Raw genomic sequence first — 12,529 nt, 5'->3', positions numbered from 1 at the left:
CCTGCCTCATCTTACCTCACAGATTATTCCCAAGTCCTAGAAGTGGTCTATTAACAAGTTGCTAAGAAATTTCAAAGCAGTAATTTTTTAGCGCACACTATAAGCAACGTATTGTGGCAGGCTATTGAAGGATAGGAAAATGAACACAGATATACTCCTGCATATGAAATCATGGGGTTCTAGACAGTTTCCAAAGCCTCATGAGATTCTCCTAATATGCATGCATTGTCCTTCCTTATCTAGTTTGTCACCTTCTAATTATTACTAACAGCTATGAACACCGGTTTATCAAAAACTGTGTTCATTTCATAGAAAGTTTCCAGTCTCTAGTTTATCTTGATTGAAAGGAAAAGTGTGATCTATCTTATGGGTCAGTGAAAACAAATGTGGCATGTGAGTCCATATCCCTCCATAATTGGGTCACTGAAGTCATTGGCCCAAGGCCAAAGGAGAGCTCTTGGCATAGAACGGCCTTTCCAGGTAAGTCTTGACCCCCTTCACTTACCCCATCACTCCAGAACACCCTCAGCTTTCCCCACCTCTCTCAATGTGTGAAACTGTACAATATCTCTAGCAGCTGCTGCTGTATGGACTAATGTCCATACAAATAAGGACAATATGCTTAAACAGATATATCTATTCTAATGCATTTATGTGATTAACTGAAATAGGAGATTGACAGGTAGAAAGTAATTCAAAAAGGAGTCAGGAAACCTGAGTTCTAGCCCCAGAGCTAATGTTAACTAGCTGTGTGAACTCAATCACTACTCTACGTCAGTGGATTTCAATATTTCCTCTACTTTACTCCATTAGTTTCTTTATCAAAGAATCATGGTAGAAAAAAAGTCAATTTCCTCTAAGAGGGCTATTCAAGGACGTTTATAAGCATTCTGTTATAGTATTTGTCAACTGTGACTTTTTAATGACATTTAACACTGCAAAGTATTGTCAGCAGTACATTTTATTGCAATTATCTTAAACACAAAATAGCAAAAAAGAATTACTTCATCAGATAACATGTTAACAACTCTATTAGATGTAAAATGACTGTTATGGTTACTGAGCACACAATAACAACTTTTCTTTACAATTACAGCCAACTCACTGAGAATAAAAGTAATCTATCACTAAAGTATAAACAAAATAATAATTATAAGAGTTACAAAAGTCTCATATACCACTTGGACTGCTTTCATACAGTAAACATTATCAGCAAAAAAATACTGGTTTATCCATTGTTTTATATACTATAATCACAAGGAACATGAAATTGCTTTAAAAAAGACAGACTATAGACTCTCTAGTAATAAATAACTATTAAAACAAGGCACCATAATTTTCCTTTAGAAGTAGTTTTTTAAATGATAATGAATACTGTCAAGGGAGCATGTGCTTCTTACACAATTCTCAAATAGTAGTGAATGAGTGAACTAATACAATATCTCAGAAAAATTGTTTCACAGAGGGTTAAATATATTCATAACTTGTGTTCACCTAGTAGTTCTTTTAGGATTCTATCCTGGGAAATGAACATGACAACATAGATCATAACCTCCACTCTAAGAAATTATCTGCACTCCATCCTTTACAGAATGAAAGTTTTTTTTTTTCTCATTTGGAAAAAAAGTGAGATGTAGAATAAATGTACCTAATTACATATTCTAAGAACCATATCCAGAACTTACAAGCAAATATTTCCAAATTGTTAGGCCATGCTTACTTGCCCCACCCAATCCCAAAGGGAAAAACAGACACAGCAAGGTGAAATGGTATGTACACAGGCTCTGTGAAGCTATCCAGCAGAACTTTCTTTGACAATGGAAATGTTATATACCCATATAGTCCAATATGGTGGCAACTAGCCACATGTAGTCATTGAACACTCCAAATGTGGATAGTACAACTGATGCACTATTTATTTGAGACGAAGTCTCACTCTGTTGCCCGGGCTGGAGTGCAGTGACACAAACATGGCTCACTGTAGCACTGACCTCCTGGGCTCAAGCAATCCTCCCACCTCAGCCTTCCAAATAGCTGGGACTACAGGCGTGTGTCACCATGCCTGGCTAATTTTTTTTATTTTTTTAAGAGACAGAGTCTAGGTTGCCCAGGGTGGTCTTGAACTCCTGGGCTCATGTGATCTTCCTACTTCGGCCTCCCAAAGAGCTGGGATTACAGGATTTTTTTTTAAATTCTATTTTAGATTCAGGGGTACATGTGAAGGTTTGTTATATAGGTAAACTCATATCATAGGGGTTTATTTTTACAGGTAATTTCATCACCCAGCTATTAAGCCTGGCACTCAATAGTTATTTTTTCTGCTCCGCTCCCTCCTCTTACCCTCCACCTTCAAGAAGACGCCAGTGTCTGTTGTTCCCCTGTGTTCATGAGTTCTCATCATTTAGCTCCTTCTGTAAGTGAGAACATGAGGTATTTCATTTTACCGTTCCTGCATTAGTTTGCTAAGGATAACAGCCTCCATCCATCTCCATCCATGTTCCCACAAAAGACATGATCTCATTCTTTTTTATAGCTGCACAGTAATCCACGGTATATATGCACCACATATTCTTTATCCAGTCTGTCATTGATGGGCATTTAGGTTGATTCCATGTCTTTGCCATTGTGAATAACGCTGCAGTTAACATTTGCATACATATGTCTTTATGGTAGAATGATTTTTAATTCCTCTAGGCATATACCCAGTAGTCAGATTGCTGGGTCCAATGGTAATTCTGCTGTTAACCTTTGAGGAATTGCCATACTGCTTTCCACAATGGCAGAACTAATTCACACTCTCATTAACAGTGTATAAGTCTTCCCTTTTCTCTGCAACCTTGCCAACATCTGTTTTTTGTTTGTTTGTTTTACTTTTTAATAGCCATTCCGACTGGTATGAGATGGTATCTCATTGTAATACGTATTTGCATTTCTCTAATCCTCAGTAATATTTTTTCATATGCTTGCTGGCCACCTGTCTTCTTTTGTAAAGTATCTGTTCATGTCCTTTGCCCACTTTTTAATGGAGTTTTTTTTGTCTTATAAATTTAAGTACCTTGTAGATGCTGGATACTAGGCCTTTGTCAGATGCATAGTTTGCAAATATTTTCTCCCAATTCTGTAGGTCGTTTGGTTTACTCCATCAGTTTCTTTTGCTGTGCAGAAGCTCTTAAGTTTAATTAGATCCCATTTGTCAATTTTTGCTTCTTCTGTGATTGCTTTTGATGTCTTTGTTATGAAATATTTGCCCATTCCTATGTCTAGGATGGTATTGCGTAGGTTTTCTTTCAGGATTTTTATAAACTTGGGGTTTTACATTTAAGTGTTTAATCGATCTTGATTTGATATTTGTATATGTTGTAAGGAAGGGTTCCAGTTTCAATTTTCTATATATGGCTAGCCAGTTATCCCACCACCATTTATTGAGTGGGGAGTCTTTTCCCCACGGCTTTTGTCAGCTTTGTTGAAGATCAGGTAGTCATAGGTGTACAGCCTTATTTCTGGTTTCACTATTCTGTTCTATTGGTCTATGTGCCTGTTTTGGTACCAGTACCAAACTGTTTTGGTTACTGTAGCCTGTAGTATAGTTTGAAGTTGGGTAATGTGATACCTCTAGCTTTGTTCTTTTTGCTTAAGTGTGCCTTGGCTATTCAGGCTTTTTTGGTTCCATATGAATCTTAAGATAGTTTTTTCTAGTTCTGTGAAGAATGTTGTTGGTAGTTTGATAGGAATAGCATTGAATCTGTACATTGCTTTGGGCAGTATGGCCATTTTAATGATATTGATTCTTCCTATCCATGAGCATGTTTTTCCATTTGTAACTTCTGATTTCTTTGAGCAGTATTTTGTAATTCTCATTGTAGACCTCTTTAACTTCCCCTCCCCGGTTAGCTGTATTCCTAGGTATTTTATTCTTTCTGCGGCAATTGTGAATGGGATTGCCTTTCTGATTTGGCTCTTGACTTCGCTCTTGTTGTTATAAAGAAATGCTACAGGCCGGGCGCGGTGGCTCAAGCCTGTAATCCCAGCACTTTGGGAGGCCGAGATGAGCTGAGATCCGGCCACTGCACTCCAGCCTGGGCGACAGAGCGAGACTCCGTCTCAAAAAAAAAAAAAAAAAAAAAAAAAAGAAATGCTACAGATTTCTGTACATTGATTTTGTATCCTGAAAGTTTGTTGATGTTGTTCATCAGTTGAAGGAGCTTTTGGGCTGAGACTATGGAGTTTTCTGTAGAATCATGCCATCTGCAAACAGGGATAGCCTGACTTCCTCTCTTCCTATTTAGGATGCTCACTTGCCTGATTGCTCTGGCTAGGGCTTCCAATACTATGTTGGATATGAGTGGTGAGAGAAGGCATCCTTGTCTTGTGCCAGTTTTCAAGGGAAATGCTACCAGTTTTGGCCCATTCAGTATGATGCTGGCTATGGGTTTGTTGTAGATGGCTATTATTTTGAGGTTTTCCTTCAATACCTAGTTTACTGAGAGTTTTTAACATGAAGGGGTATTGAGTTTTATCAAAAGCCTTTTCTGCATCTATTGAGATAAACATGTGGTTTTTGTCTTTAATTCTGTTTATGTGATGAATCACATTTATTGAATTGCATATGTTGAACCAACCTTGCCTCCCAGGGATGAAATCTACTTGATTGTGGTAGATTAACTTTTTGACATGTTATTGGATTCAGTTTCCATGTATTTTGTTCATTTTTGCACCAGCATTCATCAGGGATATTGGCCTGAAGTTTTCTTTTGTTCTTATGTCTCTGACAGGTTTTTGGTATCAAGATGATGCTGGCCTCATAGAATGAACTGGGGAAGAGTCCATCTTCCTCAATTTTTTGAAAGGGTTTCAGTAGGAATGGTACCAGCTTTTCTTTGTACATCTGGTAGAATTCAGTTGTGAATCCATCAGGTCCTGAGCTTTTTTCGGTTGGTAGGCTATGTATTACTGATTCAATTTGGGAGCTTACTATTGGTCTATTCAGGGAATCAATTTCTTCCTGGTTCAGACTTGGGAGGCTCTATGTGTCCAGGAATTTATCTGTCTCTTCTAGGTTTTCTAGTTTGTGTGTATAGAGGTATTCTTAGTAGTTTCTGATTATTTTTATTTCTGAGGGGTCAGTGGTAACATCCCATTCGTCATTTCTAATTGTGATTATTTGGATCTTCTCTCTTGTCTTCTTAGTCTAGCATGGGTTCCTGGAGTTGTACATTTACTCACCACTTCCCTGAGTGGCAGAGGTTCCCCTGGCCCTATGTCACTCCTAGGTGGGCTGTCATCCTGCCTCGCTTTTCGCCATTCTCCATGGGTCAAGTTGTTTCCTTGATTAGTCCCAATGTGAACATCTGGATGATTCAGTTGAAGGCCCTGCATTTACTCACCCCTTTTGTTCTTCCCTGTGAGAGTGGCTCACATTAGCTGCTTCTAGTCAGTCCAGGATTTTTTTCTTTAATTTTAATTAGTGTAAATGTAAATAGCCATATGTGGCTAGTGGCTACCATACTGGACAACACAGCTCTAGAGCACTGGTTCTTAACCCTGACAGCACATTAAACTTACCCAGGATCACAGATGCCCAGGTTCCACCTCAGAAGAATTAAGTCAGAATCTCTGGGGGTGTGAGACTCAGGTATTGTATTTTTTAAAGCTCACGAAATGATTCTAACGTGAACCCAGGTTGAGAACCACTTTTGAAATCAGCAGATTTGGATGTGAATCCTGCTTTTGGTTTACTAAGTCTATTGCCTCAGGCAAGTTAATTAAATTATCTAAGCCTCAGTTTCCTCATCTGTAAATAAAGAAAATATAGAACTTATTTCATAGGGTTCTTGTGATATAATTAAATAAGATATTGTGTATAAAGAGATTGTTATTGTTAGATTGTTAGTTGCAAAGAAGTTATATCTGGCTATAAAGGTTAGCTGGTATTATTATTCCATAACAGTCTTGCTGCTATTTACAAGCTGGAGGAAGTCACAGTTTGAAAAAAATAAAGCATGCTCTTAAGGGTGTATCCAAAGATTTCTACTGAAATTCATCAATGATGAAGATAACATCTCAACGTTGGCTAGCCTTGGGGAAATCATTTGGACAATGAAAACTATCATGGACAAAGTTTTCCAAGGGAAATTATCTCATTGGAGCAATTATTTAAAAGCTCTATAAAATGCTAAAACATAGGCCTAATATGGGAACTTGTGAAGAGCAACTCTTGCAGTTATATGAATAGGAAGGAGAATTTACACACTTTCCTACTCACTACCCTCCCAATAGGTGGTGCACGAGAAAGAATTACAGCCACTGACTTAGAACACACGACAGCACTACAGCTTCAGAGTTGACTTTTAGACAGGGAAATAGTAAGATATGCTTTCAATGCTTAGAAAGTCTGATTTATCCTTTTTATTCGAAAAATCTATATAAACTCATGTTAAATAATACACAAGTGGCCTGACAGCAGCAGTGGCAGCAGCACTTTTGCCCACCACCAATCTCCTGAGCACGCCCATCACCCAGATCGTAACCTCTAGTTCCTTGGAAGACAGCCGTCTTTATTTCTTAGTGTTGGGAAATTCAGGACAAATGTTTTCAAGAATATAAAAAGTAGGGCCGGGCGCGGTGGCTCAAACCTGTAATCCCAGCACTTTGGGAGGCCGAAACGGGCGGATCATGAGGTCAGGAGATCGAGACCATCCTGGCTAACACGGTGAAACCCCGTCTCTACTAAAAAAACACACAAAAAAACTAGCCGGGCGAGGTGGCAGGCGCCTGTAGTCCCAGCCACTTGGGAGGCTGAGGCAGGAGAATGGTGTAAACCCGGGAGGCGGAGCTTGCAGTGAGCTGAGGTCCGGCCACTGCACTCCAGCCTGGGCGACAGAGCGAGACTCCGTCTCAGAAAAAAAAAGAATGTAAAAAGTAATGCTGAAAGGACAAAATAGCTTCTGATGACCAAAATGTGACAGCAAAATGTCAAATATTATTATATCATCATCATTAATGTAAATACTTGAAGTAAGTTTGTATAAGGGCCTAAGTCTATCAGCTTTCCTTTCCTGAACCAGTTTCTGGCCTCCATGCCACTGGAGAATTCAGCTTTCTACTATAGAGGGAGTCACATGTAGCTTAGACTCTTTGCTTCCTTCTCCAATCCTATTTTGCTCGAATAGATTTTGTTTAACAACAAAGGTAAAAAAAAAAAAAAAAAAAACACTTTTGAAGAGTAATATGGGAAACACATGAACAATTTATTAGTCAAAAAACAAAAGGTTGCTTCTCTGGCTTGTTTCATCTTAAATCTGGAAGCATCTCATTTGAAACAGGTTTTTTTTTTATTTTTTCAAAGCTGATTATGAAGAGTGAAGTTTGTTTTCTACCCTTCCACACACTGCTGAGAAGGGGAAAAAACAGACTCTTCCACATTTTATGTCAGATAAACCTAACATTTTATTAAATACGTCATAATTAGCCCCATTTATAACTTACAGCTAGTAATGGTCATGAGAAATGCCTGTGGAAATATAAAAAGGAATTAAAAAGCCACACAGGTTTAAAGCCTAAAATGATTGTTCATATCCAACAGATTTAAAGCAAAGTACCAGGGGCTGGGCGCGGTGGCTCACACCTGTAATCCTAGTACTTTGGGAGGCTGAGGTGGGTGGATCGTCTGAGGTCAGGAGTTTGAGACCAGTGTGGCCAACATGGTGAAACCCTGTCTCCACTAAAAATACAAAAAAAAAAATTAGCCAGTCATGGTGGTGTGTGCCTGTAATCCCAGCTACTCAGAAGGCTGAGGCAAGAGAATCACTTGAACCCAGGAGGCGGAGTTTGCAGTGAGCTGAGATCACTCCATTGCACTCCAGCCTGGGCAACAGAGCAGAGCAGGACTCCGCCTCATTCATAAATAAATAAAGCAAAGTACCAGGGAAGAACCCACCATGATCCCTCCATGTGAGCTCTGGATCCCATTCCACCTTCTAAGCAAATTCACTGTACCAGTTATTCCTCTCTGCTATGTATTGTCCTGTTTCCTCTCCACTCAACATATGCTGTAAGCATTCAAACATCCTAGAGTCTCTACTGTCTTAAAATATTCCCTAAATCCTATTTTCCTGTCCAGCTGCTGCCTCTCTCACATCTACACATGCTGCTGTGACTTTTTTCAATTCTCATATGCCACTTAACCCAGCATAGTCAAGATTTCACCTCAATTCCACAACACAAACAGCTCACAGTAATCTTCATGCTACTAGACACAGTGGACTCCACCTCTCACTACCTATTCAGTCATTTCTTTGTGAAACTACCCTGTGCCTTCAGCTACTACAATACCAGACTTGTTTTGGTTTTTCCTTTCTCTCTCTCCATTCTTTTTTCCTTTTCCTTTGGATGTTCCACCTAACCTTTATATATTTATGTTCCCAGATCTTATTCATAAGTGTCTTCCCTCCTGACCAAATACTCCCCCCACCCATGGCTTCAAATGCCAGCTATATTCTAACAGTTTCCACATTTATTCATTGCCAGTCCTGACCCCTCTTCTAAGCTCCAGATCTTTTAGTCAACATGTCCAAAACAAAATTCACCATCTTCCTAAGCTCCATCAAAACCCCTATACCTCAGTAAACTACACTACTGTTCACTCATTTGCCGATGCCAGAAACCTGAAAACCATTCCTCTTCCGTGTAATTTATAGCAAATTATCTTAATTTCATCTCTAAAATGCATCCCAATCCCATCTAGATCTTTTCACCTGTACTGCCCATCCTAGTTCACCCTTATTTCAAATGTAGGACTAGACTTAACTGCTCATCTTCCCACTTTTTCTCTTGCCTCCTCCAACCCATCCTCCATCTTTTGTCATCTTTTTTTTTTTTTTGACGGAGTCTCACTCTATTGCCCATGCTGGAGTGCAGTGGTATGACCTCAGCTTACTGCAACCTCTGCCTCTTGGGTTCAAGTGATTCTCCTGCCTCAGCCTCTGAGTAGCTGGGACTACAGGCATGAGCCACCACACCCAGCTAATTTTTTGTATTTTTACTAGAGATGGGGTTTTGCCATGTTGGCCAGGCTGCTCTCAAACTCCTGACCTCAGGTGATCCACCTGCCTTGGCCTCCCAAAGTGCTGGGATTACAGGCGTAAGTCACTGTACCTGACCCAATCCATCCTCCATATAGCAGCCACAGTGATCTTTTGAAAATATGTATCTAATCATGTCACTGCCTGCATAGATGCTTTGGTGAAGGAGTATCAGTGAATCCTAAAACTGACAGGTGAAAAGCTGAGAATAGAATAGTCACATGGTGACAAAGTACCCTCCTACAAATTACTAATTCAGAGGTTAAAATGTGCCTTCATAAGGGAGACATACAGTGGTTACCACTTAACCAAACGACCAGACTTAGCATCACTAACAGTAAGACATCCTGACATTATAGGCCTCCTGATCTGATAAAAGCGAAGTTCACAACATCACCTATGAAGTATTCTCACTAAAAATGCTTAACTTATGTCTAACTGTGCCTTTACTCAGTTGTGCGGAGCTTCCAATTTACAGGAAATGTATAGAGGAAAAAGTTAAATGCCTATGTAAGTAAACAATTGGATAAATCCAGAATGTGGATCATTCCACAAGACAAATGGGCTGGACTCTTCAATATGTCAATGAAAAGAAAGGCAGGGAGTAGGACGTAGGAATTGTTGTACATTAACAGACTATGAAGATTTAAATGGCCAAATGTAATGCATGAATCTTGATGGAATCCTGACTTTACAAGTTATATACATACATATTTATTTATATATACACACATATATACATATATATGACATTTTTGAAGAAATTATGAAAATTTGAATAGAAAAATAAAGTTTATTGACTAATGTGATAATTTATTTCAGTAATAAGGGAACAGAGATTATATAGAAGTGTCCTTAATCAAAGGAGGTGTGTGCTAAATTATCTAGTGGTTAGGTGTTATGATGTCTGCAACCTACTTTTGAATGGACTTGGTCAAAAAATAAAACGATACATATATATAGTGAGAATGATCAAGCAAATACTATAAATATGATTGTATAAGTAAAAGGTACATGGATGTTCACTGTATTTTTGAACTTTACAGTGAGCTTGTGCATTCTCAAAATAAATTGTATAGTAACAAAACACACCCTTCAGTGACTTCTCATCATTCTTAGGATAAAGTCTAAAATCCTCCCATGATCTACAAGGTCCCATATGGCCTGGCCCCTGCCTCTCTCTCCAGCTTTCTCTCTCACACTCACTCTACTTCACTGACATGGTCTTAGTTCATACATAACCTTCAAGTCTCCACTGAAAATACCACCTCCTTGAGCTCTCTAGGACTGGTGCATGAAGGGATGAGTACAGCTGAGGGATACCTGAGGTGGACAGGAAAAGGGAGAATGGATTATGCAGGAATGAAGTGGGAAAGGGGGCAATTTTCAGGACTAAGAATGGAATGGGATGGAATATCTTGGAAGGAGGCAGAAACAAGGATGGACTGGCTGAACTAGAACATGGTTGAAGATACTAGTATCTTCTATTAAACCTCCATCATAAGTTTTCATGACTTTCTATAATGCTCATTCATAATATGATTCTATTTAAATACTAAGTGTGCACTTGTGTAATGTCTAAAATCTGCGCCAAATAGTAACCTTTACGCTAATAAAGATTAGGGCAGTTTTACTTATCATATCCCCAACACCTAGCAAACAGTAAGTGCTCAATACATGTTGGCCTAATGGGTGAATATCCCACAATAATTTGACTTCAAAGGAATACAATTTTAGTCCAAATGCTACTTAACTCAAGTAGTAAATGTCCATTAAAGTTGAGATATTAAAAATGGCTACTACATGTAGTTATCAGAGCTGATTATTTAGATGATTATTAAGGTTAATGAGCAGTTTTTCACCAGATTTATTGAATGTAATCATATTCATCTTCTCTCATCTTTAGGTATTCTTCTTTTCCCTCTGCTTTTTTTCTATCTATAAAAACTGGTATTAAGGAACAAAATATTTCACATTAATAACTTTATGTCAAGCTCTGATTGTTAACATCACTAGGCTGCAGCATGGCTCTTAAAGCCAGGTACACAAGTTTAGAACCCAACACATCAGTAAGCCTGACCCAGAAAGCACAGCTATCGCTGTTTGCCATTTGTTAAAAGATGAAGCAGGTGAGAAAATGTAGATTGGTTAAATACAAATCCATCTTCTCTGTTAGAACCATACAAATAATAACTACTAGAAGAAAAATTCTGCTGTTAATAACAACTGTGGCTTCCTCAATATAGACAGTGTATATTTAAAATTAATGAAGATGATTTGATATATGACAATCCATATGATCACCAACATAAAAATGTAGATCTGTTCTATATTCAGACTCCACATAGCTAAAGGATGAGTAAATTTTGTCTAGAATTCAAGTACAGTTGAATAAATTGATAAATATAACCCTAGTTTACCTGTACGGTTGGTAAAAACACACAGAGTCAGGTGTTTCGATAATTTTTCTCGGTCTTGATGATAATCACATCCAAAGTTGACAAGTCTAAGAACACAAAGAATGAGAAATTATTGTATGCATTTAAAAATACATCCCTTCATAAAGGATGTGAGTAACCACTAAATAATATACCCACAGAAATGGAAACACATTCCTGAGAAATTTAAGTAGATAACTTTTTTTTGGTTAATAAATTCTGTAGTTTTTTCAAAATACATGGTATATAAATGGCATTAGCCTAATGATAAGGAAAAATATTACTTTCATCTTACATTTTTATAACTTTTCTGATATAGAGTAATGCACATACTAGTTTCAAAGTAAGCACAGCTAAATGTTCATATATGACGAAATAAAGCTAGTGAAATACTTAACAGTTCAGGATTATCATCATTACTCTAATTTAGAAAGATCTTCATGTCTTCTACACATTGATGGCCTTATGCTTACTTTTTCAGAAGCATCTCATGTTTCCGCTACATGTAAAATAGAGTGGAAAAAGGAAAATCCCTTGTCTTTTGTGTAAAAAGGAAAACAGAAAAAAAACAATAAACTCAACTGAGCTACAAGTGGATTGACCTGTGACATCCTCTTTGATGGCAATAAAAAGGGTTTCGATGTTTGATTCTCAGTGTAGCTCTCTGACCCATCGAATCCTTCTATTTAATCACAGGGAGAAGGGTATATCCATATATCAAAATAAATGGAGATGGACTACAGAAATAAATGGCTAAGAAAATCAATACAATTGACTTTATATGTAAAATCCTGGGTTCATGCTTGATAAAGTTGTTTGTATTTGCTATGGAGAATGGGAATACAAAAAAAGATGGACACAGTATATCAAACTCTCTTTTTATCTGCATAGCATAAAGTAGGAATAAATATAATCATTTTGCCCACAAGTATCTATAAAAATTAGTAACGACCTATGAATAACTTACTTAAATCCCGAGTTGCTTAATGATACGTCCAAGGGTACTTCAAA

At 37.9% G+C, this 12,529-nt stretch overlaps 1 protein-coding gene across 4 annotated transcripts in view; it reads right to left on the bottom strand.

Annotated features, from left to right (window-relative positions):
- GSAP (gamma-secretase activating protein) overlaps positions 1-12,529 on the bottom strand; it is a 107,313-nt gene that overhangs the window by 50,947 nt on the left and 43,837 nt on the right. For 2 of the 4 annotated variants that reach the window (XM_023192525.3, XM_023192526.3), the window contains exons 11-13: positions 12,486-12,529; positions 11,501-11,586; positions 10,323-10,403 (exon numbers count right to left, since the gene is read on the bottom strand). In XM_023192525.3, coding sequence (XP_023048293.2) covers positions 10,323-10,403; positions 11,501-11,586; positions 12,486-12,529 — 211 coding nt within the window. The remainder of the gene's footprint in view (positions 1-10,322; positions 10,404-11,500; positions 11,587-12,485) is intronic. The other 2 variants (XM_023192527.3, XM_023192528.3) reach the window with 1 other exon arrangement.

Source organism: Piliocolobus tephrosceles, chromosome 8 (assembly GCF_002776525.5).
Source record: "Piliocolobus tephrosceles isolate RC106 chromosome 8, ASM277652v3, whole genome shotgun sequence".
Taxonomy (NCBI): Eukaryota; Metazoa; Chordata; class Mammalia; order Primates; family Cercopithecidae; genus Piliocolobus; species Piliocolobus tephrosceles.
The sequence above is the reverse complement of the archived record's forward strand: the minus strand, read 5'-3'. Positions and strand labels throughout refer to the sequence as shown.